The 23,399-nt window shown below is 33.1% G+C and overlaps 1 protein-coding gene across 4 annotated transcripts; it reads right to left on the reverse strand.

Annotated features, from left to right (window-relative positions):
• Positions 1-10,210: 10,210 nt before the first annotated feature.
• On the reverse strand, positions 10,211-19,857 carry LOC112464365 (serine/threonine-protein phosphatase 6 regulatory ankyrin repeat subunit B-like). 4 transcript variants are annotated; one of them, XM_025031312.1, is made up of 2 exons: positions 19,531-19,857; positions 10,211-17,703 (listed from the first exon to the last, which is right to left on the reverse strand). In XM_025031312.1, exon 2 carries the CDS (start codon positions 15,848-15,850, stop codon positions 10,226-10,228), a length of 5,625 nt encoding a protein of 1,874 aa, XP_024887080.1. In that variant the 5' UTR covers positions 15,851-17,703; positions 19,531-19,857; the 3' UTR covers positions 10,211-10,225. The 4 variants fall into 4 exon arrangements, 3 of the variants coding, with proteins under 3 accessions (XP_024887080.1, XP_024887079.1, XP_024887077.1); XM_025031311.1 differs by lacking the exon at positions 19,531-19,857 and adding an exon at positions 18,666-19,070; XM_025031309.1 differs by lacking the exon at positions 19,531-19,857 and adding an exon at positions 18,666-19,070 and having other exon boundaries at positions 10,211-17,781.
• Positions 19,858-23,399: the final 3,542 nt, after the last annotated feature.

Below are 23,399 nucleotides of genomic sequence, written 5' to 3' on the forward strand. Positions count from 1 at the left end.
AATGATTTCAGAAAATAACGACGTGGGAAGTGACGCATTGAGGGAATTCCAACTAACAACCCGAGAGGACAGCCTGAGAGGAGGAGGAGGCCTAGCAGAGACATCGGGTGCGGTGAAACAACTTTGCGGTAAATGTTATTTTTTGTAATCTTTTTTCCGTTTATTTTTGAGTCGTTTTATTTCACCATGATTTAGATATTTCAGATATGTAATAATTAAAAAAAGAAAAAAGTAACTTACAATTTTATAAAAATTGGTTCTTGTGAAGATCTTTTTCGGATATGTATAATTATTTAAATAAATATTTAATTAAATGATAAATTAGAAGTTTGATGCATATTAGAATTATTTAATGCCGAATCATTTATTTATATGCTTCAGGAGATAGACGACGCGGAAAGTGTCACATCGAGGCAGCTGACAACCCGAGAGGACAGCTTGACAGGAGGAGAAGGCTAGGGAGAGGCATCGGACACCAGCGGAACAACTTTGTGGTAAATATTATATTATTTTTTATTTTGTAAGAATAATTTTTTCTGTTTATTCTTGAGCTTTTTTATTTTACTATTTGATTTGAAAATAATAGAAAAAAAAGAGTAATTTAGTCTTATAAAGAGTAATTTAATAAAAAGTTATTATATGTATAACTTAATACTATATGTATTCATGTCTCATTATCGCACTGTATGCGTGCACTTATTTATATATTATCTAACTTTTTGTGTCTAAAATTTTGTATTAGATTATATATATATGTAGGTCCCATGTGCTTTTGTGTATAACCCGCGTGCGCACCACGAGCACGTGACTAGGGGGAGGCCTAGGTCCGACTCAGGACTGTTGCGCCATTAAAATGATTTCATAAAGGATATACATATATATATATATATATATATATATATGTATATCCTTTATGAAATCATTTTAATATATATTTTAATATATATATATACATTATACATATATGTATATATTGCGACGCTATTTTCTACGGTCTCGCTATCCGGCGGAGGAGGGCAGTCGCGGATTTCCAAAACGTTAAGTTAGATTGAGAGATTTCAAGGTAACGCGGGCGGATGTCCGCAGCTAGAGAATTGCCAGATAACCAAAGCCGTTTTCCCCAAACGCAATAATGGGCACCAGGCGCGAATATTCGCACCACATCTTTTTTTTTTTTTTTTTTAACGCGGGGAAATCTTTGACTACTGGGATCTCAAGCCGAAGCCCGATTTGCACAGTAGCTCTTTCAGGAAGAAGGGGAAGACCTCCCGCCTCCGGGGGGAGACGAGGGGAGTGCCGGATTTCTACCGGCTAAAACCCCGCGGGAGTCCCTCTCGGCGCGTTTAGGTGAGGGGGCAGCGGGTAACGCATAATTCGTCCACAGCCCACCGTACGATACTTTAGCACAATTAATTTAACGCAATACTTTAGGGTGTAGTTTCCTTTTTCTGGATATTTGGAGAGGTGGCGTGGCGCAATTAATCATACACAAATAAACAAAATAAGGATATATTTAAAACTATCATAGATATTAGAAAAGATATAAGGAAAAATATGAAAACGAGTACAAGAGCGGCGAATCGCCTCCCGCTCGAACACGAATCACAAAAGACTCAAAATACCGAATAACACGCAACGAGCCTATCACGCACTTATAACGAATAACACAACGAGCATACCACGCAATTATACTCACGCATACTCACGAATCTATCACACGACGCACAAGCAAACCCACCCAACGCAACAACGCAACAATACTCGCGAATACTCAAATCGCAACCAAATTCAACTGCAGGCGATCTCGCCGTGCCGACCCTGCCGACAGACGATCGTCCTCGCAAACAATACCTAACTTTCGGCGGACGATCTCGGATAGCCCCATCAAACGCAAGATGATCCGGCGGACGATTTCGCGGCTTGCCACGCGAATCCCGAGATTTCCCGCGAAACCTGGTGATTCCAGCACGGCACCGCGCCAATTCCGACGACTCTACGGACTTACCTAACGCAAGACGCAATATTTACATTTACACCAACGGATTAATCACGAAACCGAGTGCCATCCGACATAATACATTGTCATTCGCGAAACGCAATCTTACTAACATAAATTACCGAATACCATACAATGCTACATTTACCACAGAATACCGAATAACGCAATGTGACTGTCGCATGTCGACCGTGACGGTGTTCCCCGGGGAAGGCGTACACGTGATCTTTACTTACAGGAGGATTCGTTCTCGGCCGCGGCGGGGCCTCTTCGTGAGCTCCAATTCACACTTCTCGACAATTAGGGAGAGCGCAAGGTACCAGTAGGCGCTCATTCTTCAGATAACAGGTAATAGAGATAATCCAAGGTACCCTACAACGCGATATGACCTCGAACGAACCCTCACTTACGCGGGGACGCCAGAGTGGTGACCTTACAAGAATTGATGTCGTCCGCAGGATGTCCGGATCAGCAGCTCAAAGGTGTTCGCCTCGCTCGGTCGGGCACGACAGATGGCCATCACTTCTATCGGTGGCCCCTCGGGGTGGCGGCCAGAGGGTTGTGCACGTTCCCTGGGCCGTGACGTCGCACCCTGTTTCACTTCGTCAGGGCGTCCTCCAGGGTTTCTCGGTTTCCTCTGCGGCGGCCGAGCTCAGGGTCGTCTATCGTACGGTGGGTTCCGATATTGCTCTTGCGAGGAAGTCCGGGCGAGACCCGACCGATGGCCATGTTCCTCAGGCGTTTCCTTGAGTGCGTCCTCTGTCTCTTCCCTCGTGGCGACTCAAGGTCGTTACAATGTGGTTCGGTCACCAAACCGGCAATCCTCTTAAATGTTCGTTACTAACTCCGCCGAAGCAGCGCAATTGCCCTTCCCCGCTCCGAGCGAGGAAGCACCCCTGAACTTCCCCTCGGCCGAGGTAGCGGTCGCGACTTGTCATGTTACAATATATATTTGAAATTTAAATCGTGGTATGAAATTTATTTCCAATCAAAAGTACTAATAAAAACATAAAAAAATGTGCATGTAAATTTAACAATAAAATTAATTTATAAAATTTAATTAATTAATAAAATTAATTTAACAATAAAATAATTTATAACTTTAATCAAATAATACCATATTTTATAAAATAGAATACTGCTGTTGCGCGTGAAAAAAATTATTTAGTGCCATATTTAATATTCATATTTACCTCCGCAACATCTTTCTTTTTTAACATAAATTTCAATTTTTTTTATCTTTCTTTCAAATTACTTTAACTTCTTTCGAATTTGACATTTCCTTATTGATGTTAATAATGTCAACGATATTTGAACGTTTATTGTATTTTTCTTTCTTCTAGATATTGATGTATGTTAATGTATTTTGCAATTATAACATTTTATAAGTAGCAAACGCTATTTCTATAAGATGTTTATATATATTATACATGTATAAACATACTTCAAAAATTATTTATTTTTTTAGTAATTATCTAGTAATTATAATCTTCCAAGAAAATTATAATATTTGTATTTGTATTTGTTGATGCTTCTGTATGTATTATATTATTTAGTAAATCTATAATATTCAAATAACTATTATAAAATAATAAAAATAATACTTAAAATTTTAGAATAATTAATATACAGGGTGTCCAAAAATGTACCAAATTTTAGGAGCATGTAGTATTCGTCAAAACAAATTAAGAAGTCTTAATTTTTCCTGGGGTTTTCCCTGGGCCTTGTGCACGAGAAAGTTCTGGCATTGCCACACGTATACTGTGCAATGTCGCGAAACATGTCGGTTTAAGTAGAATTATATACTGCAATTCGCGCAATTGTTTTAGCTGTTACCAGATATCCAAATATCTGGCGGTGGATGCATGATAGCGGTTCGAGATCCGTTGTTCCTTGGGAATGCACTCTTTCCACTGTCCCTCCGCCGGCGTTTCTTTAAAGTCAAAGCTGTGCAGCACATGCTTGAACAGTCAGTCGCATTTTATCTTGAAGTCCGGTACTTTCTGAAATGCAGTGTGCAGTCTTCGCGGAGTGCTACGTGCATTAGTATCATGGGACACTTTATGGTTTGGTAATGGCGTAGATCTCAGGGTTGACGTGACAGGCCATCTTGTTGAGTGACCAAGAGTGACTACTATTTCAATTCGAAATCGTATTGCTGGATTTTGAAGGATCAACCATCCGGTCAGGGATTCTAGCGAGATTCTAGCATTTGGAGCCACCGTAAAGATTAATTATTGGTGATAATAGTGAAATGGTATTTCTCTAGCCACGTATCCACTTTATGCGCCAGACGACGGCGACGGCCAGATACTTCAGTCCAGATAATTACGTTCGGACTTATTGAGTGTGCGGTTTGCGATCATCCGCTCTCCTTCCGGAATGTATTGTGTCAAGACGGCCATCAATCAATCCCGTTGGGCATCTGTCTGTAGAATGAACTGCCGCCTGAAGTTGGGACACATCAGCATCGGTCAGGGTTTGCTTCGAAGTTGATTCAACGCAATTTATTCGGCGGTTTCCCAGATTCACTTGCGGCTTGTTGTTGTGTAAGTGCGATAAGTGGGGCGGCGATGATGGCAAATCTTTTAATAAATCAGCAATACCAAGGTACCACTCCGCCCAGAAACTGTCATATTTGCCATACATTTTGTAGGACGGGACAGTTATTGGTGATGGCACTGATCTTCTCAAGCCGATCCGGATGTTCTCCCTCGCAGTAAATGAGGTGTCCGAGATAGTTAATGCGATTGACACAGAAGCGGCACTTGTCGGGTTTGAGTCGGAGGCGCGCTTTTCGGAGACAGTGGAATATTTCTTGTAATACGCAGAGGTATTTTTCGAAGGTTTGGCTAACAATGATACCTAGGCAGACAAACACGTTGATCTCCAGCTCTGGTCCGAGTACGGTGTTCAATTGGAACGTTGCAGGGGCGGAGTGCAGTCCGAACGTGAATTGCATCAGGCTTTTGCTGAGCATGATAAACGCTGTAATTTTTCTGCTTTTTGGAGATAAAGGCACTTGCCAATATCCGTTTTTCAGGTTCAGCATTGAAAGACACGAAGTTTCCCGCAACTTATCGAGTGTTGCGAAGATCCGTAACGAGAGATATGCGTCTATTTTTGTGACTTTATTGACTCGTCGGAAGTCGATAAAAAATCGAGACTTTCCATTCTTCTTTTCGTGCTAACGATAACTACTTGCATTGACTTTATTCAATAATTACTGCTTTATTAAAAACATTATAGAAAAAAATAGCTCAAGACTTTTCGACTCAATTTTTGATAAGGAATATCGCTGTGTAGTAAATAGTAAGCGCGAATCAAGTGACACCCTGTATATTATTATGAGTAAAAGTTTTGAACATGTTACATATATCTGTATGACACTGTTACAAAAAGCACAAAAATTAGAGTTTGTAATAAATCATAATAAAATAAATGTATAATATATAATGTAATAAATATATAACATAATAATTATTACAGAGCACTTGATCAACTGTGCCTATAACATCGCTCTTGTTCCTAATTCTGCACCCTACAATATTGAGACTATTATGTGTTACATTTGCTTACAGGTTATTGTCTATGTGTTTTTAAAAGAAACTAATTCTTTAATGGAATTTTATTGATTCATACGATCATTTGACACTAAAATAAGTTAAAAAACGAAAATGCTATTAAATTAAGGGGTGCACTTCTGAGATATTAACAAAAAATATCATTTTCCATTGTTTTTGAAATATCTCGAAAACGACGCAAAATACGAAAAAAGTATAAGAGAACTTTTTTGTAGGAAATAAAATTTTGCATCGAATACGTATATAAATTTTTTTGCGATGTCAAAAACCCAAGAAATAAGATTAAAACGGAATTAAAAAATAGCGAAAATTTGGGAAATAGTATGTATATTGTACAACTAGTGGGAAAAGTGGTCGATTCTGAATGAGTGTGAAGTTGAGAATGAGTGTGAACTCGCTTCGCTCGTGCGACCATCACACTCATTTGGGCTTGACCAATCTTCCCACGAGTTGTTCATACTATTTTTCCTAACAAGAGCGTGAAACAGGCCGCTTTTGGCACTTGTTTTACAATTTCATTTCTCCACTAGTTGAGAAATGTCTCCATGTTTCAACGCTTACGTCATCATTGCGAAATGGATCGTTTTGCTCACTCAAAACAAGCGCGAAAAGCGGCCCATTTTACGCTCGCGTTAGGAAAAATATTTTTTTCACATTTTTGTATACAACTTTTGTTCTAGCAGTCTAAGTGATTTTTTTGTTCTGAGATAAAAGAAAGTAAACATTCTGACGAAAAAAATGCGGGGTCGAAAACATTTTTACGACCAATAGTGACTGTGATATCGTTCACGCAAGTTGAATGGTTTTAGTCAGTTTTTCAGTGTTTTGCTTTTATTTTAATTTAATGTTATTTCAATCAGTTTTTTTTACAATTTTATCAACGAAAACATATATTTCTTAAGAAGAGTTTTTTTTAGGCACAATAACTAAACAATTTTCAATACATCGCTAACAAAAAATTCGATGAAATGAAGTTTTCGTTTCTAAGATATTTAAAATTTTGTCATGATATTTTTAATATGAAATATATGAAATATCTCGTAAAGTCTTCGTTTTTCGAGGATTTTACCTTGATATTTTTCTACATAGAATAAAAAGAATCGATTTTGATTAAAAAAAGGCAAAAATTATTTTTAAGAACTTGATTGCATTTCGTACATGTATTCAATTTTGCAAAATTGTAAATGTCAAAAATAATATTATTTGCTTTATTTTGCAAAATTGTAAATGTCAAAAATAATATTATTATTTGCTTCATTTCGTTATTCTATGTATAAAAGTATGAAAGTACAGTCATCGAAAAGTGAATATTCTACGAGACATTACATTTTTGCTTCCTCATAGAGGAAGCTGTTTTCGTAAAAAAAATTTTTTTTTAGTTGCTTTTGCCAATGTGTTCAGAATGTTCTAAAACGTCGAAAAATCGCTATTTTAAAAAATGTTGGTATGTGTGTATGTATGTGTGTATGTGTGTATGTGTGTATGTATGTATGTGCCAAATTTACCGAAATTTCTATAACTCCAGAACTGATCAACCAAATCTTAACCAATTATATATGAAATAGGGGTAGAAAAGACTGAAGAATATAATAGAATTATTAAAAATTGTTAATAATAAAAGGGTTACCGATTTTTTTTTATGTATAATTCTTTAAGGCCGGTATTCATAGTCGGGTCTTATATTCAAGATCGTCTTAAGTATTGTTTTAAGGCGTCATCAGCCAATCACAGAGCCGTATTAGCATCTTAAGACATATCACTTCCTCTATGAGGAAGCCATGTGCAAATTCCTAATTTGCACCATTTTTTTGAATTGTAGCAACATCTGTGACAGATCTAGTGACCATTTTTGGATAATAAGTTTTTAAAACTTGTTCTTCTTTGCAGCTCTAAAAAATTTATCACTTTTTGATTATCATTGCCTTGAGTATTGCTCAGATAATTGCAAATTAATGTAAAAATTGACTAAATTTATTACTTACCAACTCTCCTGAGACCCGATTTTCTAACAAGAAACGTATGCGCAAACTCTACTCTAACAGAAATGCTGCAAATTGATTAGCTATTGCACAGTTTTTATAAAAAATATGACAAAATTTAAGATACCTCCAGGACATTCTAACGAAAGAGAGCTTTATTATAGTGTTTCGAAAATGTCTTGAGATGTACAACTTTCATGTGAAAGAAAAAATCAAGTTCCATAAGAAATTAGTCCCTTATTTTTTAAGAATGACGACATCTACGACACAACTCACATCGCAATCCTGTGTCCCCCTTCAAAGCAAACAACTTTTGTTTAAAACATATTTCTCTGCAAATAAGTTGTGAGGATAAAAATTTGTTACGCTTTATTTTGTCCATCTTATACGTACTGTTTATATATTTATATAATCAAGTGACAAATACACCCATACAGCACAGGAACCTTTCAGATATATTTAAAAAATGTTTCATCTGATGGAGTTGAAACATGTCATAAATATTTCAAAATGTTTCTGCAACATCTCTGAGACAACTCTGGAATAGAAAAATGTCCGCGATTTTCACACTTGAAACCTTTCTGAAAGTGTGTTAAAAGATTTCCGAAATATATTGCCGTATTTTTTTTTCGGGCGGTCACCCATCCAAGTAGTAACCGCACTCAACGTTGCTTGACTTCCATGATCGAACGGGCTAGCCGCTAGTGACGATACTCTGGTTCTGATGCTTAATTCCTTTTAGCTTATGCTCGTATTGTATATAAGCATCTTTAGTGTTCAAAAATTTGAAATTATTTATTAACTGGCAAATATTAAAAACAACGCAACAACAATTGATATATTATAAATATTAATATAAAAGATTCGTATATTATTACATAATATAATTTAATAATTAATATCTGAGAAAAGCAAAAAGCCCTACATAAAGCGTGGTTACATCCCTTAGAACCGTTTTAAAGCTGCAATTAAAAATTTCTAAATTCGTCTACTTATACTTCTCCTATATATGTATAAAGTTTTATTAAAAATTCAATTGAAAGGTTTGCAAAATTATATTTTATGAAATGTTTCCGAAATAACATAATTAAAAGTTTTCAAATTTATTGCGTGAGAAAGGTTTCAGAAACAGCTCAACTGAAAGGTTTACAAAATCATTTCATATGAAACGATTCAGAAATAAATCAACTAAAAGTTTTTAACTTTATTGCGTGAGAAAGGTTTTAAAAACAGCTCAACTGAAAGATTTATAAAATTATTTTATGTGAAACAATTCAGAGATAACTCAAATAAAAGTTTTGAAAAATTATCTTCATGTAAAAGGTTTTAAAAACATTTCTATTGCAACATTTTATATGACATATTGAAGAACTCTTTCAAAGATGTTGCACATGAAATGTGAAAGGTTGAAATGTTTTCGAAACCTTCCTGGAAGCTTTCTGCAACAATCTGTGCTGTATGGGCATGCACTTTTTTTTCAAATGTACAAAAAGGATCTAAATTATGTGATTTTGATTATTGATACTATAGAATGGGCCCCTCCAACGCCCATTCCCGTGAGAACGCATCCAATATATTTATGTTCGTCTTTCCGATTTTAATTTTGAAATGATACATTTAATCAGTACCGTCATAACAGATGCTTCTGACATTTTACTTTGTCAGTATTCCGTCAGAACAGACGCATCTGATTTTGATTATAATCAGTACCGTCCGAATACACGCTTGTGGCATTTTATTTTATCACTATCGTCAGAATAGACGTATCTAATTTTTATTATTATCAGTACCGTCCGAATAAACGTTTGTGGCATTTTATTTTGCCAGTAGCGTCAGAACAGACGCTCTGACATTTAATTTTGCAATCCCGAAAAAATATTTTATTCATTGAGACATGTTTTATCTAAACGATATATTTATACATATCGTAACTTTGTAAATAGTACTACGGACGTGTTGGAAATAACGACAGATGTTTCTCTTCTATAATTTTTATAAAGTGTTTTCTCATGTCTTCTACTTCATAGGAATATTTTACATTACAAGGATTGCCCTTATTTACTATTGTTGTGGCAAAAGCTGCGGCGTAAATTCCGCAACTTGTACCGTCTGGTTGTGCATCGACTTTCTCAAAAATAATATCACTCTGCCTTATTTTTGGATATCGACGCTTTATATATTCTCTTTCTTTGAGCACCAATCTGTCGTATGTACAGCCAGGTATACTGTCATATACGAATAGTTTGGTGCTATCACAAAATATACATCGCCAGTGTTCAATTCCCTCTGCAGAGCAATGATTTTTTCCTCCAATTATTTGTAAGCTTTTGTCGCTCTTACTAGCGTCAATATAATTAGGTAATCCTTGATAGTGTACACTTTGCGTTTCAAAAGGAGTACTTTGTTTCACAATGCGTAAAAATTCATCTATTGATTCGTCCGTTAGTTCGTAGTTAGACAAGACATTCTGTTTCACAATGGAAATAGGTATAATAACTTCATCTTTTATTATTCGTCTTGTTTTATCCTCTTCGGTTATATCTCGCTTGTAGCTTGTACCAATATATGTACAATCATCATCCTGTTCCATATCTTGAGCAATCATAGCAGTGGCAATTGCTGTTTTCATCGGCGAAATGTCACATTTTAACGTTTCGTTATTTTCATTAATGACATGTTGTAATGTCCTTCTGCAGATACAGTAGAATATCTCGCGGCTCGATGCCTGTAAACTTAAGTATATAATTAATATTTTTTATCTTGTTTAAAATATCTAAAACAGTGGGATGACTTGGTTCAAGAACAGCGTAGATTTGACCAAAACTTTCTCTATAGGCTCTAAGTGCATCAATCAATTTAAATTCAGCAAACAATACATTTGCAATACAGTATTGAGTACTCAAGGTTTCACGGTGATTTTCTCCCAAAACTTTTTTCCTTTTATTTAAAACCTCTTGAAAAGTTTTCAGGGCTTCATAATAATTGTTTTGCGCGTGGAATATTAGACCAATGTTATGCAACGCTGTCAAAGTACTACAGTGATTAATACCTAAAACCACTTTCTTCCTCTCGTAAACATTTTTATAAATTGTCAATGCCTCTTCAAGCTCACCCTGGTTAGCCAGTACCACCGCTATATTTTCTTGAATACACAAAACTGTTGGCTCATCTGCATTTAATTTTGTTTTACTTTTTTCAAAAACTGTTCTGTTGATATTAAACGCTTTTTCGTATTTTCCTTGTTGATCTAATAACATTGCCATGTGAAAGTAAGTCTCTAAAGTATCTAAATGATTTGGCCCTAATATTTCTTTTTGCTTTGAATAAACTTCTTGATAAATATTAAAAGCTTCTTCATTCTCTCCCTGTTTATGCAGCGCTAAAGCAATTTTACTTATTGTACTTAAAGTATTCTCGTCATTTAAACCCAATATGTCTTTCTGTTTCTGGAAAATTTCTTCAAATGTATTTAAAGCTTCTTGGTAAACCCCTTGTGCGTATGATACATTACCTATGTATGTCTGAATATCTAAAGTGCCAGGGTTATCTGATCCTAGTATTTCTTTTCTTTCTTTATATGCTCTTTTGTAGGAATCTAAGGCCTTTTGATAATCGCCTCGATAAAAATATTTTAAACCTTCATTAATCTGATCGGATACACCATCTTGTGATACCTCTTTTAACTGTTCGACTTTTGAATAGTTACTATGCACCGCAGCAACTACTAACGTTTTGTTTTCTTCATTACGAGCATTCATCATTGCTTTTACTGTATCAATATCCTTTATCTTGTTAAGATCATTAATAACTTGAGAATCATCATTTTTAATGTTTTTAAATGAGTCATCTAGTAGTTTAAATAAGCTAGTAATACTTTCATCTACACTAAAATCTGACGGGGTTATACCATTATCAGAAATTGTATTATATACTGCACCATTAGATAATAGGAGCTTTACAACTTTTAAGTGACAGGACTTAGCAGCACAATGTAGAGGGGTAAATCCCTTGTTATCAACTGTATTAGGATCAGCTCCATTTTGTAACAGAATATTGACGATATTGTCATAGCCATTACATGCAGCATAATGTAATGATGTTCCATTCACATTTTTGGCGTTAACGACTGCTCCTGCTTTAATGTAATTCTCAACATCTGAAGAATCATTACGTTTTACAGCCTCAAACAATTTCTCAGTTGATTCTAATAAATCGATAACGGTTTTGTCATTAGATGTTTCTAAACATCTCATGAAAAGCTCGTCAACGGCGTTATAAACTGCGCCATTTTCTAATAAAACTTTAATAACGTCTTTATAACTAAAATTAGCAGCAATATGCATCGGAGTGAAGCCATTAACATCTTTAGCATTAACGTCAGCGCCTTGTGCTATCAAATACTTCGCAACTTCTAATTGATCATTTTCTGCAGCATAGTGTAATAATGTCCAATTATCTGCATTAAGTTCATTAATACTTAATCCCTTACTAAGGAAAAACTCTACAGTATCTTTACAACCTTTTTTTATTGCAATGTGTATAGGTTTTGAACCGAAGGCATCTATAGCATTAACATTAGATCCCTTATCATCTACTAGATATTTTACCATCCCTAAATTATTTTCTTGCACTAAAGCATAATGCAATATCGTCCAATCATTGTTACCTTTAGCATTTATATCTATTTTTTCGTAGTCCTGCAGTAGTAACATTTTAACCACTTCTAAATGACCATGTGCCACTGCTAATTCTAGAGGTGTTCTATTCTCATTATCCTTAACATTAATATTTGCTTTTTTATGTAGTAATACTTCTACAACATTACAATGACCACTTGTTGCTGCCAGGTGTAACGGTGTAACTTTTTTGTCAGATCTATTATTAACATTAACATTAGCTCCATGTGCTATTAAAATCTCAACAATTTCCTCAGACCCCGCCTGTGCTGCAAAACATAATGGTGTTAGATTATCAACAGTTATAGCATCAAGTGTAGCTCCTTTTTTTAACAGAACTTTTACTACATTCTTATGACCTTTAATAGCAGCCAAGTGTAATGGTGCAACATTTTCAGAATCTTTTACATCAACATCGACTTTGTCTAGTAAAATTTCTATAATATCTGTGTTTGCAGCAAGAACTGCTGATGACAAAAGTTTAATGCCTTCTTCATTAACTTTAACTCCATTTGATATAAGAACTTCAACGATTTCTTTGTGATTATAATTTATAGCAGAAAGCAATGGTGTCATGTTGTAATTTTTTCTGACATTAACATTGGCTCCATTTGCTGCCAGAATGTTAACGATTTCTGTATGACCTGCTGTCACGGCTATATGTAACGGTGTACTACCGTTATTAGTTATTGCATCAACCTCAGCTTTTTTACTTTCTATTAGAAGATTAACAATGTCTATGTGGCCGTTAAAAGCAGCTAGATGCAACGGTGTACTACCGTTCTTAATTATTGCATCAACCTTAGCTCCTTTTGTTATTAGAAGATCAACAATGTCTTCGTGGCCTTCCACAGCAGCTAGATGCAATGATGTAACACTGTCAAGAGTTTTCGCATCAACCTGAGCTTTATTTTCTATTAGAACATCAATAATGTTTTTGTAGCCTTTCAGAGCAGCTTGATGCAATGGTGTGGTATCGTTATCAGCTTTTGCATTTACCTCAGCTTTATTGTCTATTAGAAGATCAATAATGTTTTTGTAGCCTTCCAGGGCAGCTGTATGTAGTGGTGTTACATTATTATTAGTTTTGGCATTAAAATCTGCTCCTTTTTGTATTAGAAGCTCAGAAATTTCTTTATGACCACCTTCTACTGAGCAGTGTAGTGGTGTAGCGTTATTTTGAGCTTTAGCATCAATTTCAACATTATGGTTAAGTAGAGCAACAACTATTCCTCGATGACCATACAGGGCAGCAAGATGCAACGGAGTAATACTTGTAACAGTGGCAATACTAGCGTCGGCTTTACTTTCCAGTAGAGTCTTAACTATTTCCTCGTGCCCATCGTTTGCTGCATTGTGTAAAGGTGTATTACCGGTTTTGTCAACAGCATTAACATCAGCTCCATGCTCTAATAGAATATTAACTATCTTCTCATGACCTCTTTGTATTGCACAGTGTAATGGTGTACAACCTGCACTTATGCTGCTAGCGTCTACATGAGCTCCTTTTTGGATTAAAACACGTACTACTTCCAAATGGCCATATAATGCGGCTAAATGTAATGGTGTCAAATCTTCATTTATAATATTAACGTTTGCCCCATTTTTAAGCAAGACTTTAACTAACTCTAGATAACCTCTCTGTGCAGCTGCGTGCAACGGGGTTGAGTTACCTATATATTCATTAATATCAACGTTTATATCTTTTATTTTTAATAAAATCTTAGTAACATCTACATGATTATTTATTATTGCATAGTGTAAAGGTGAAAGACCAATTTTATCTCGGGCAATAGTATGTGCTTTATTATTATTTAATAAAACTACAACAGTATTCTTGTGACCGTTTTGAGCAGCAACATGTAATGGCGTTTTGCCACTATTATCTAAATCATCAATATATGAACCTTCCTTTATAAAAAATTCTACAATATTATTCCTTCCATGCTCAGCAGCAATATGTAATGGGCTTTGACCATTAATATTTTTCACATTAACACTTAAATTTTGATCAAGAATAAATTTTATAACTTTAGGACTGGATCCCTTAGCAGCAAAATGTAACGTGGTCCATGAATTAATACTTCTAGCATTAATATCTGCACCTTTTTTGAGACAATCCTTGAAGTTGTTTGGTTTTCCTTCTTCCAAAGCAGCAAACATTTTTTCCTGATTAGTAATGGTATCTAAGTCTTGAGAGTATTTCTCTCTCAAATTGAAAGAATCATCGCTTATTAACTCACTAACTTTTTCTTTGCTTTTTATATCTTCCTCATCAATTTTTTCTTTGCTCTTTTTATTTTCTTCAATAAGTGTTTTAGCGTTCAAAACAATTGCTATTAAAGGATCAAATAACAATACATTAACTAAGGCGTTATCATGTGCTAAATGATTACGTAAACATTTTCCAATTAATAAAGGAGTGTTAGCATCTAAAAAGAGTAGATTATTTTGCTTTGTTAAGTTATGCTTTAAGCTATCTAAAATTGACATTATATCCAGAACAAGCATTTCTACTACTGCTTGCAATTTTTTATCACGCTTATACAAAGGTAATTTTTCAATTAATTGGCCACTCAATGCGTTATGGCTTAAAATATTTTCCAGTTCAGATAGTTTTAGTTCAAGCTGGTTATTATATTTTTCTTTTGTTATATTGTAAGTCTTTCCTGCTATAGAAGTAAACGAATCTTTTTTATTCAACTTTTCTCTGAATTCCTTAATCCATTTTACGTCACTTATTTCAAATTCAAGAACATAAAAAAAAATTTCGTAAATTAATTTATCCAGATTGTCATATCGAATTCTTGGCTCAATACTACGATAAATTTTTCCGAACAACTTAGCAATTTCTTTAAGGCTATTAGGGTTTGTTTTTATAGTCATATTTTCTAATATTCTATTAGCAATAAATTTAATTCCACTAATAACGTTGTTTTCAATCTTAAATTTTTCACTCAAATTGATTAAGCCTTTTATTAAATTATGTCCTGTGATACAATCAGTTCTGATATTTTCTGATTGAGTTCCTGCACAATTGATTATTTTATTAATTTCATTAAACAGCTCCTTTTCATAATTTGTCTTGTCAGTTATATTGTCGCTTAATTCTTTAATAAGTTTTTCAAGTTTCTCGTATTCCATTATTTTTAAATCTGCCGATATTATTTCATCCAACTTAACATTACTTAATATTTCAGCAATTTCTTTTATATCAGCACTTAAGCTTTTACTATCAACAATTCTTTTTAGAAGCATCCTAAGCGTTATAATTTTTTTACTATAAAGAATACCAGTAATTACAATATCGATTTTTTTAATATCATTTTGAACACAAGGAAAAAAATTAACATCTGTATTTTTCTCGATTTTTATTCTATTGGAGAGTGAATCAGCATGCGATAGTGAATCACGTAAACTTTTAATTATATTTCTTGTATCTTTTGGTAACGATAATAGCAAAAGCCCACTTGTAGTATTAGATAACTTAGGGGATTCTAAAGTGTTTTTTAAATGCTCACCGATAACCTGTAAAACCCTTGTAATAATTAACTGTCCTTCCTTCTCTTTAGAATCAACCAATAACGCCAACTTTATATAATCACTTATTTTCATTAAAGAATAAATATCCCTAATTTGTTGATAATCGTTATACAATTCTTTAAATTGAGAACAACTGTTAATAATCTTTGCAACAACTTCCTCGCGTTTTAAATTTGGAAGTTTATTAATGTTCACACTTTCTTTTTCATCTTTTAAGTTTCTCTGCAACAACTTTCTCGCGATTTTTTTGACGTTTTTTTTTGCACGTTTTTTTGGACGTTGTTTTTGGACGTTTTTTAATGTTTTTTAAATTTGGAAGTTTATTAATGTCCACACTTTTTTCTTCTTTTTCAAGTTTCTCTGCAAAGTTTTCTAAGTGATGTTTTAAATTTGGAAGTTTATTAATGTCCACACTTTTTTCTTCTTTTTCAAGTTTTTCTGCAAAGTTTTCTAAGTAATTTAATATTTTGCTTTTATTCAATGTAGCATTATAAAATAGATTAATTTCTTGTCGTTTTGTGTGAGAGAAAACAAAACTGATTAAACAAAATTCCATTTCTTCCCAAGGTAATCTATCATAGGTTGATTTCAACTGCCGCTTTAATATATGAATATTTTGTGCGATAAATTTTGCTACAAATAAAAACTTTTTATCTACTTTTTTTGTGTTTGAGTAATGTTTCTTTAGCCAGCTAATGTTTTGAAGTGTTAAATCAATCCGATCTCTGATGTTATTAAGACAACTCTTTACATTCTGATCTTCACATTCTGATCGAGAAGTATTGGAAAAGAAACGGAGATTTATTAAATTATTTTGAACAAAAATTTCCATTTCGTCTGACAATGGTACATCTTTTAACTTTAATTCTTCATAGACTCTTGAAAGGATTTCATCCAATTCTGCTAAATGAACAGAAAAATAATTACCTGGCCATTTACTAATGAGTGTATCAAGAAGCTCAACATTGCATGATCGTATAGCATAATAAAACGCATTATGACGTGTTTCATCTTCATCATATGGTAATATAGTGTTTCTTCCAATAACAACAGACAGATTATTTAGAATTCTACTATCACTATCAAATAGGTACTCTAAAATTTTTACTTTATTATGTTTAGAGGCTAAGATAATTAAATTAGTGTTTCTAAGAGGGTGGCTGGCATTATCATAATAATTTCTCAAAGTTATTTGATCTTCTGCATCTGCATTACATATATTGTCAATTAAATTGTTTAATTCTTTTAATCTATCAATATTATCTCCTGATACTACCTTTTCGAGTTCAGTTAGAGCTTGTAGATAAAGTTTTTTATCTCGTTTTTTCATAGTTTTTGTATTCTGTTATAAATTCTTCTTTAGATTTAGAAATAAGTGATAAAAGTTTTGGCTGGTAAAAATCAGTTTATTATTTTTTGTGTGCGTTCCTCTTTCTATATATGTGAACCTCTCTAATAATAAGATGCAATTATTCTAGCAGTAGGATGACAAAATTTATTTAATATGGCAAGAATAAAGAAATATTTTCTTTCTATATGTCTAAATAAGCTAAAAACAATAAAAACTAATATAACAGGTTTTTTAGATAATGGAAGCGAAATAGAGAAAGGTCAACCATAGGCACAAGAGTAGATTTGCCAGTAATACTGTTGACCTGCAATATATACTGAGAGATGTAAATTTGTTTTATATTTTTCGGAATGAAAAATTTAAATTATTTAAATTTGTGTTTTTCTAAGCTAATGTTGTGACCGAATCACATTATAAATAATAATTACTGATTATAAATATACACACTCGTTATATGGTTGCCACGTGATTTTACCGCCAAGAAGGATTCCTCTGATTGATAATCTTTTCTTCTTTTGTTACAGGTACCGACGCGACGTCATGGCAACCGAGTGGGTACTCGCTCCACCAGGATCTAATCCCGAATGAGTATCGATTGTTCTCAGTAATAGGTAAGTATTTCCCACAGTAGTTATTTCCTCACAATAGAGAACTGTTAATAATTTACATTTTCAGATATTAACACGACACCCGCAATACACTGAAAAAAAAATACTTAGATCCAAGAAAATATTTGTTCACATAGTACCAATGGCTTATTTACTTAATATAATCACATATTTATTTAGAATTAGATATCTTTACTTAAATTAAGTAAAAATAATATACATAAATTAAGTGAAAATAATAATTTATTTAAATTAAGTAAAAATATCTAATTCTAAATAAATATGTGATTATATTAAGTAAATAAGCCATTGGTACTATGTGAACAAATATTTTCTTGGATCTAAGTATTTTTTTTTCAGTGTAGCAGTGCGGTGCGAAAGGAGGAGAAGTTCGGACGACTTGTACTCTTGTACACCGTATTTACTTAAAAAAAAGTATTGTGAGTTATCTCTTACTTGCTCGTACAGTCACCACACTCGCATGCGCACACTCAAACGTTTCGTATGACTCACGTAATACTAATCGGAAGTGTTTCACAATGTCGCGTAATATCGTAATGTCAACGCAATATTGTAACGAACACCCGTAATTAATTCAATATAAGTCGGTAATGATGATTACACGTTGTGTAAAAAATCTCGCACCTCGGTACTAATTGCTTTTCCCGGCAAGTGATCTTTATTTGTTCTCAATCACAATCTCTATTGCATGTTCTTATAGTAACTCATAATTTAAGTGTCAGAACGTTAAAAAAAACGTTTTGCAATCTATCCGTTACGACGCGACGCGACGTTCTCCCGGCAATAGACCTATATTGAATTTAATTAATTTGCTTTCCAATTAAGACGTAATAGCGTCTTAGCACTAGGGGCTGTTTCAGTGTTACGCGCTGTCACAAGACACTGCATATATCAATAAAAGACTTACGTCCGCTTGCTGTGACTGCTCTCGGGCAAATAACTTTTATTATTTAATTGCTTATTCACAATTACTTTTACACCTTACTAACTCACATACGTAATACGCGCGGTTGCGGGTAAAGTGCCAGAATTATAGTTATACGAACGCCTTATGATTCGTCCGCACGCTACGACGTTGTATCAGCAAGTGATAAGAATTTCACGAGCACACACATCAAAGCAAAGTCGACTAACATCCGTTATACGCTTGACACTTGATTCGACAGACTTTGAGAAGTGGAGAAGGACAGACATATGATCTGCAGTCTCCTTCTCTCTCGAGCTATAGAGGTGTGTGATTTCGAATCTCGAGAATCTCAAGTCTCGAGTTGATAAAAATTGACGAGTCACGACATTATTTATTTTTAATTTATTAATTCTTTTTTTATACCAGAGTTTGATATATTTCCAACTATGCTGTTATAAAATTGAAATTTATAAATATAAAAGCTATAAATATAATTAAATAAATATTTAGAAATATAAAAATTGAAATTTAAAAATGTAATGTACAAAAATCCACTCTTGGCCAATACGCTTAAAAAAATAAACACATTAATCTGTGGAGGACAGAAAGCTTATTTTTAGGCTCTATGGGGGTCGCTTATTTTTTGTGATATAACACTTTAACACATATATAGAAGTTATAAATAAAAATCACAAAAAGTCATGAATAAACTTGCCTATCCTGTAAAGATTAAACAAATTAATTTTAGCATATTTAAATTTGCATAATAATAATAAATATTAACCGTTGTGGAAAAATTATAGTTTTCAGTTTTTTTAACTCTTATTTAATTTATTTTATATTTATGTATTATAGTATAACTTACATGTATCGTTGCTCAACAGAATTGTAGAAAAGTGATGGTCGATACCGATAACACGCTCCAATCGCTATGTATTCCCCGCGACATATCGTCTGATATTTGACTTCAGATATAAAAACTGTGAAGAGAGAATCTTTATTTGATATTGATACATTTTTCAGTAGGCCGACCGGCCGAAGGTAGCAGTTTAGCAGTGTCTTGGATCTTTGGAATAACCATCATTCGCAAATTTTTAATTGTACGAGCGCGCTTTATTTGAATAATAAAAACTGCTTGATAATTATTATTGTTTAAATACGTGTGCCAAATGCCTTGCCAATGCTAAATAGACTTGCCATTTATAGTTCTATTATATATACTTTATTTCATATCGAATATTATGATATCATAATATTCAATATGAAATAAAGTGTAGGTATATAATAGAACTATAAATGGTACGTCTATTCAAGATATTAATATTATTATAAATAAAATTATAAGAAATATTATATTAATTAAATATTTGAAGCAAAAATATTCAATTCAACACATATGTACATACATAAGAAAAAAAAACACAATTTTATTTATTTTAAAATATAAAAATACATTGATATATAATCGATAAATTACACATCGATAAAGTAATATATTTATATTTACAAATGCAAATACAATATTGAGTAGTAATATTAATTTCGATGATGCTGTACTCGTTAAAGAAAAACAATGATTAAAAATAAATATGATTTTTTATACTACCTACTACCAGTTAAAATGTACCAGTTACGTGGATATTTATAGCTAACTCTTAAAGTGCATGCGTTTTTTTGGTATTTTTTAAGTGCATACGTGAGTCTGTCACGTTTAACACTATTTTTCCCTATTTTAAAGTATTTCAAAAAATCTAAAAAAATTTATAAAACATTTGTCTACATTGTAATTGATGATTTTATAGTCATTTTAATAAACATCTGTTTATATTTTAGCTGACGATTTTATAGTCATTTTGATAAACATTGTTTAGAAAATATCTTCTGACAGGCTTGCAAGTTTTAAAGTTACGAGCAAATATCACTTTGGCTCGGACGTCGTAGATCCACGTATGGCACCTTAAGGGTTAACTATATAGGTACATACATAGTTGGTAAACATGAAAATTTTTTATTTAATTATGTAGTTTTAATTGTAGAAATAATGTTTGTAATATTTTGCACCATGTTAGGTTGCTTAATAATAATTAATAAATAAAGTTTCAAATAATTTTGTATACATTTCTTTCTATACAGTAGAAATAGAGAACTTGGCCAAATGCATTTTCTGTTAATACAGAAATTACCATATTATTTAAAGTGTTTAAATCACTATACTTTCTCTAAAAGTAATTTACACATTTCACATATATATGCTTTACAAGACAGTGTTTTAATAAATATCTACAAATATACGTAAATGCATTTTCTTCAGTTATATTGACACATTACAATATTCGTAAATATCTATTTCCATGTTAACGGAAATATTTGTTATCAATAGATGTCTGAATTTCAAGCATATCCGTTTCGTGTTTCAAATATGTAATGATGCTCTAATAAATATAAAATATTGAAATAAAAAGAGCCAATAACTGAGCAACGAAAGATGTTAAATAATTACTTACTTAACATCTTTAATAAGTAATTATTTAACATCTTTCTTGCTCGGTTATTGGCCCTTTTTATTTCAATTTTTTATACATACGAGCGGATTTATTTTTTTATAAAAAATATTTTTTATTATTATTTTCAAAGTACTACTTTCCAATACTGATATGTAAAAATTCAAACGGCTTTACAAAATTGGAATTTATATTTGAGGTATAAACACATAAACTTTTATAAACCAATATTTCTTAAGCCTATTATAGTCTTATGTAAAGTATTTAATAAACAAGAACTATCAAACGTGGAATATAAAAAAATATGCCAATGGCATATCTTTTCTAAAAATGGCGTATAGCTCTATAGCATTATAACCACATAGCATGCAAGTATATATAAATGTTGTTTAATATACATGTTATCTAACCCCATATTTTGAAAATCTACAACTCTATCGCTTGTCGAATCACAAAGTAAATGTGTTTTTAAAAACATTTTGTCTAAACATAAAATACATAATACAATATTTATCAATTTCTCTCAGTGTTTTAGTTTTAATTTTAATATTTTAAATGCTATATTTTGAATGCCTGGAGTTAGATAAAAGGTGTAAGTCGTTCTTATGTTCTAAGATTAGACAGGCAAAATAGTTTAAAAGCGCTAAATTTTTATAAGCTCTAAGAATAGAAAAATATAAAGGCAATATTGTTTGAAAATAGTACTATCTGCCTTTGGCATTTACTTAAAACAGACGTACTTGCGCTTTAAAAAAATTTGCTGTTGTTCGTGGAAAGATTTATCTACTGCTTTTATCTAATATTCATATTTACTTCCGCATCATATATCTTTCAGTTTTAACATGAATTCTAATTTTTTTATCTTTCCTTTCATTTTACTTTAATTTCTTTCGAATTTGACATTTCCTTAGTGACGTTAATAATATCAACGATATTTGAACGCTTATGTATTTTTCTTTCTTCTAGATATTGATGTATGGTAATGTATTTTACAATTATAACATTTTATAAGTAGCAAATGCTATTTCTATAAGACGTTTATATAGTATATTATATGTGTATATACATACTTGACAGAATTATTATTTCCTTATTTAGTAATTAGTTTTCCAAGGAAATCATAATATTTGCATATTTGTATTTGTCGATATTTTTGTATGTATTATATTATTTAGTAAATCTATAATATTCAACGAACTATAAAATAATACTATAAAAATTACAATAATATACAGGGTGTTTAAAAAAGTATCAAATTTTAGGAGCATGTAATACTCGTCAAAATAAACTAAAAAGTCTTAATTTCTGCTGGGGCTTCTCCTTGACGGTCTGTGCACGATACAGTTCTGGCATTGCCGCACATATACTGTGCAATGTCGCGAAACATCTCGGGCAAGTAGAATTATACTGCAATTCGCGCAATCGTTTCGGCTATCTCCAGATATCCAAATATTTGGCGGTGGATGCATGATAGCGGTTCGAAATCTGTTGTTCCTTAAGGATGTACTTCTTCCACTGTCCTTCCGTCGGCGTTTTCTTAAAGTCAAAGTTGTGCTAGCACATGCTTGAACAGTCGGCCGCACTTTATCTTGAAGTCCGGTACGTCCTGGGGTGCAGTCTTCGCGGAGTGCTATACATACATTAGTATCATGCGCTTCATAGTTTGATAACGGCGTGGATCCCAGGTTGACGTGACAGGCCATCTTCTTGAGTGTCCTTCCGGCATTTCAATTTGAAATCATATTGCTGGAGTTCGAAGCCCTAACCAGGGACTTCAGCATTTGGAGTCATCGTAAGGATTGATTATCGGTGATAATAGCAAAATGGCATCTCTCTAGGTAGCCACGCATCTACTTTATGCCCCAAACGACGGCCAGATACTCCAGTCCGGATAATTACGTTCGGCCTTATTGAGGGTGCGACTTGCGTATGCGATCATCCGCTTTTTTTCCGGGATGTATTGTGTCAAGACGGCCACCAATCCCGTTGGGCATCTGTCTGTAGAATAAACTGCCGTGTGAAGTTGAAACACATTAGCATCGGTTTGCTTCAGTTGATCGAACGCGATCTGTTCGGCGATTTCCTAGGTTCATTTAGCCTTTTTACGTGTAAGTCCGATCAGCAAGACGGAGATGATGGCGAATCTTTCGGTAAATTGGCAATACCAAGATGCCACTCGCAAAAACTGTCGTATGTTTTGCCGTACGTTCTGTGGGACGGACCAATTTGTGAT

The sequence above is a fragment of the Temnothorax curvispinosus genome, unplaced genomic scaffold (genome assembly GCF_003070985.1).
Source record: "Temnothorax curvispinosus isolate PA1 unplaced genomic scaffold, ASM307098v1 QBEX01014159.1, whole genome shotgun sequence".
Taxonomy (NCBI): domain Eukaryota; kingdom Metazoa; phylum Arthropoda; class Insecta; order Hymenoptera; family Formicidae; genus Temnothorax; species Temnothorax curvispinosus.

Bases quoted from the DNA above. Each gene is read 5' to 3' on its own strand.
- LOC112464365 (XM_025031312.1), bottom strand. From the start codon at position 15,850: ATGAAAATAAGTGATTATATAAAGTTGGCGTTATTGGTTGATTCTAAA.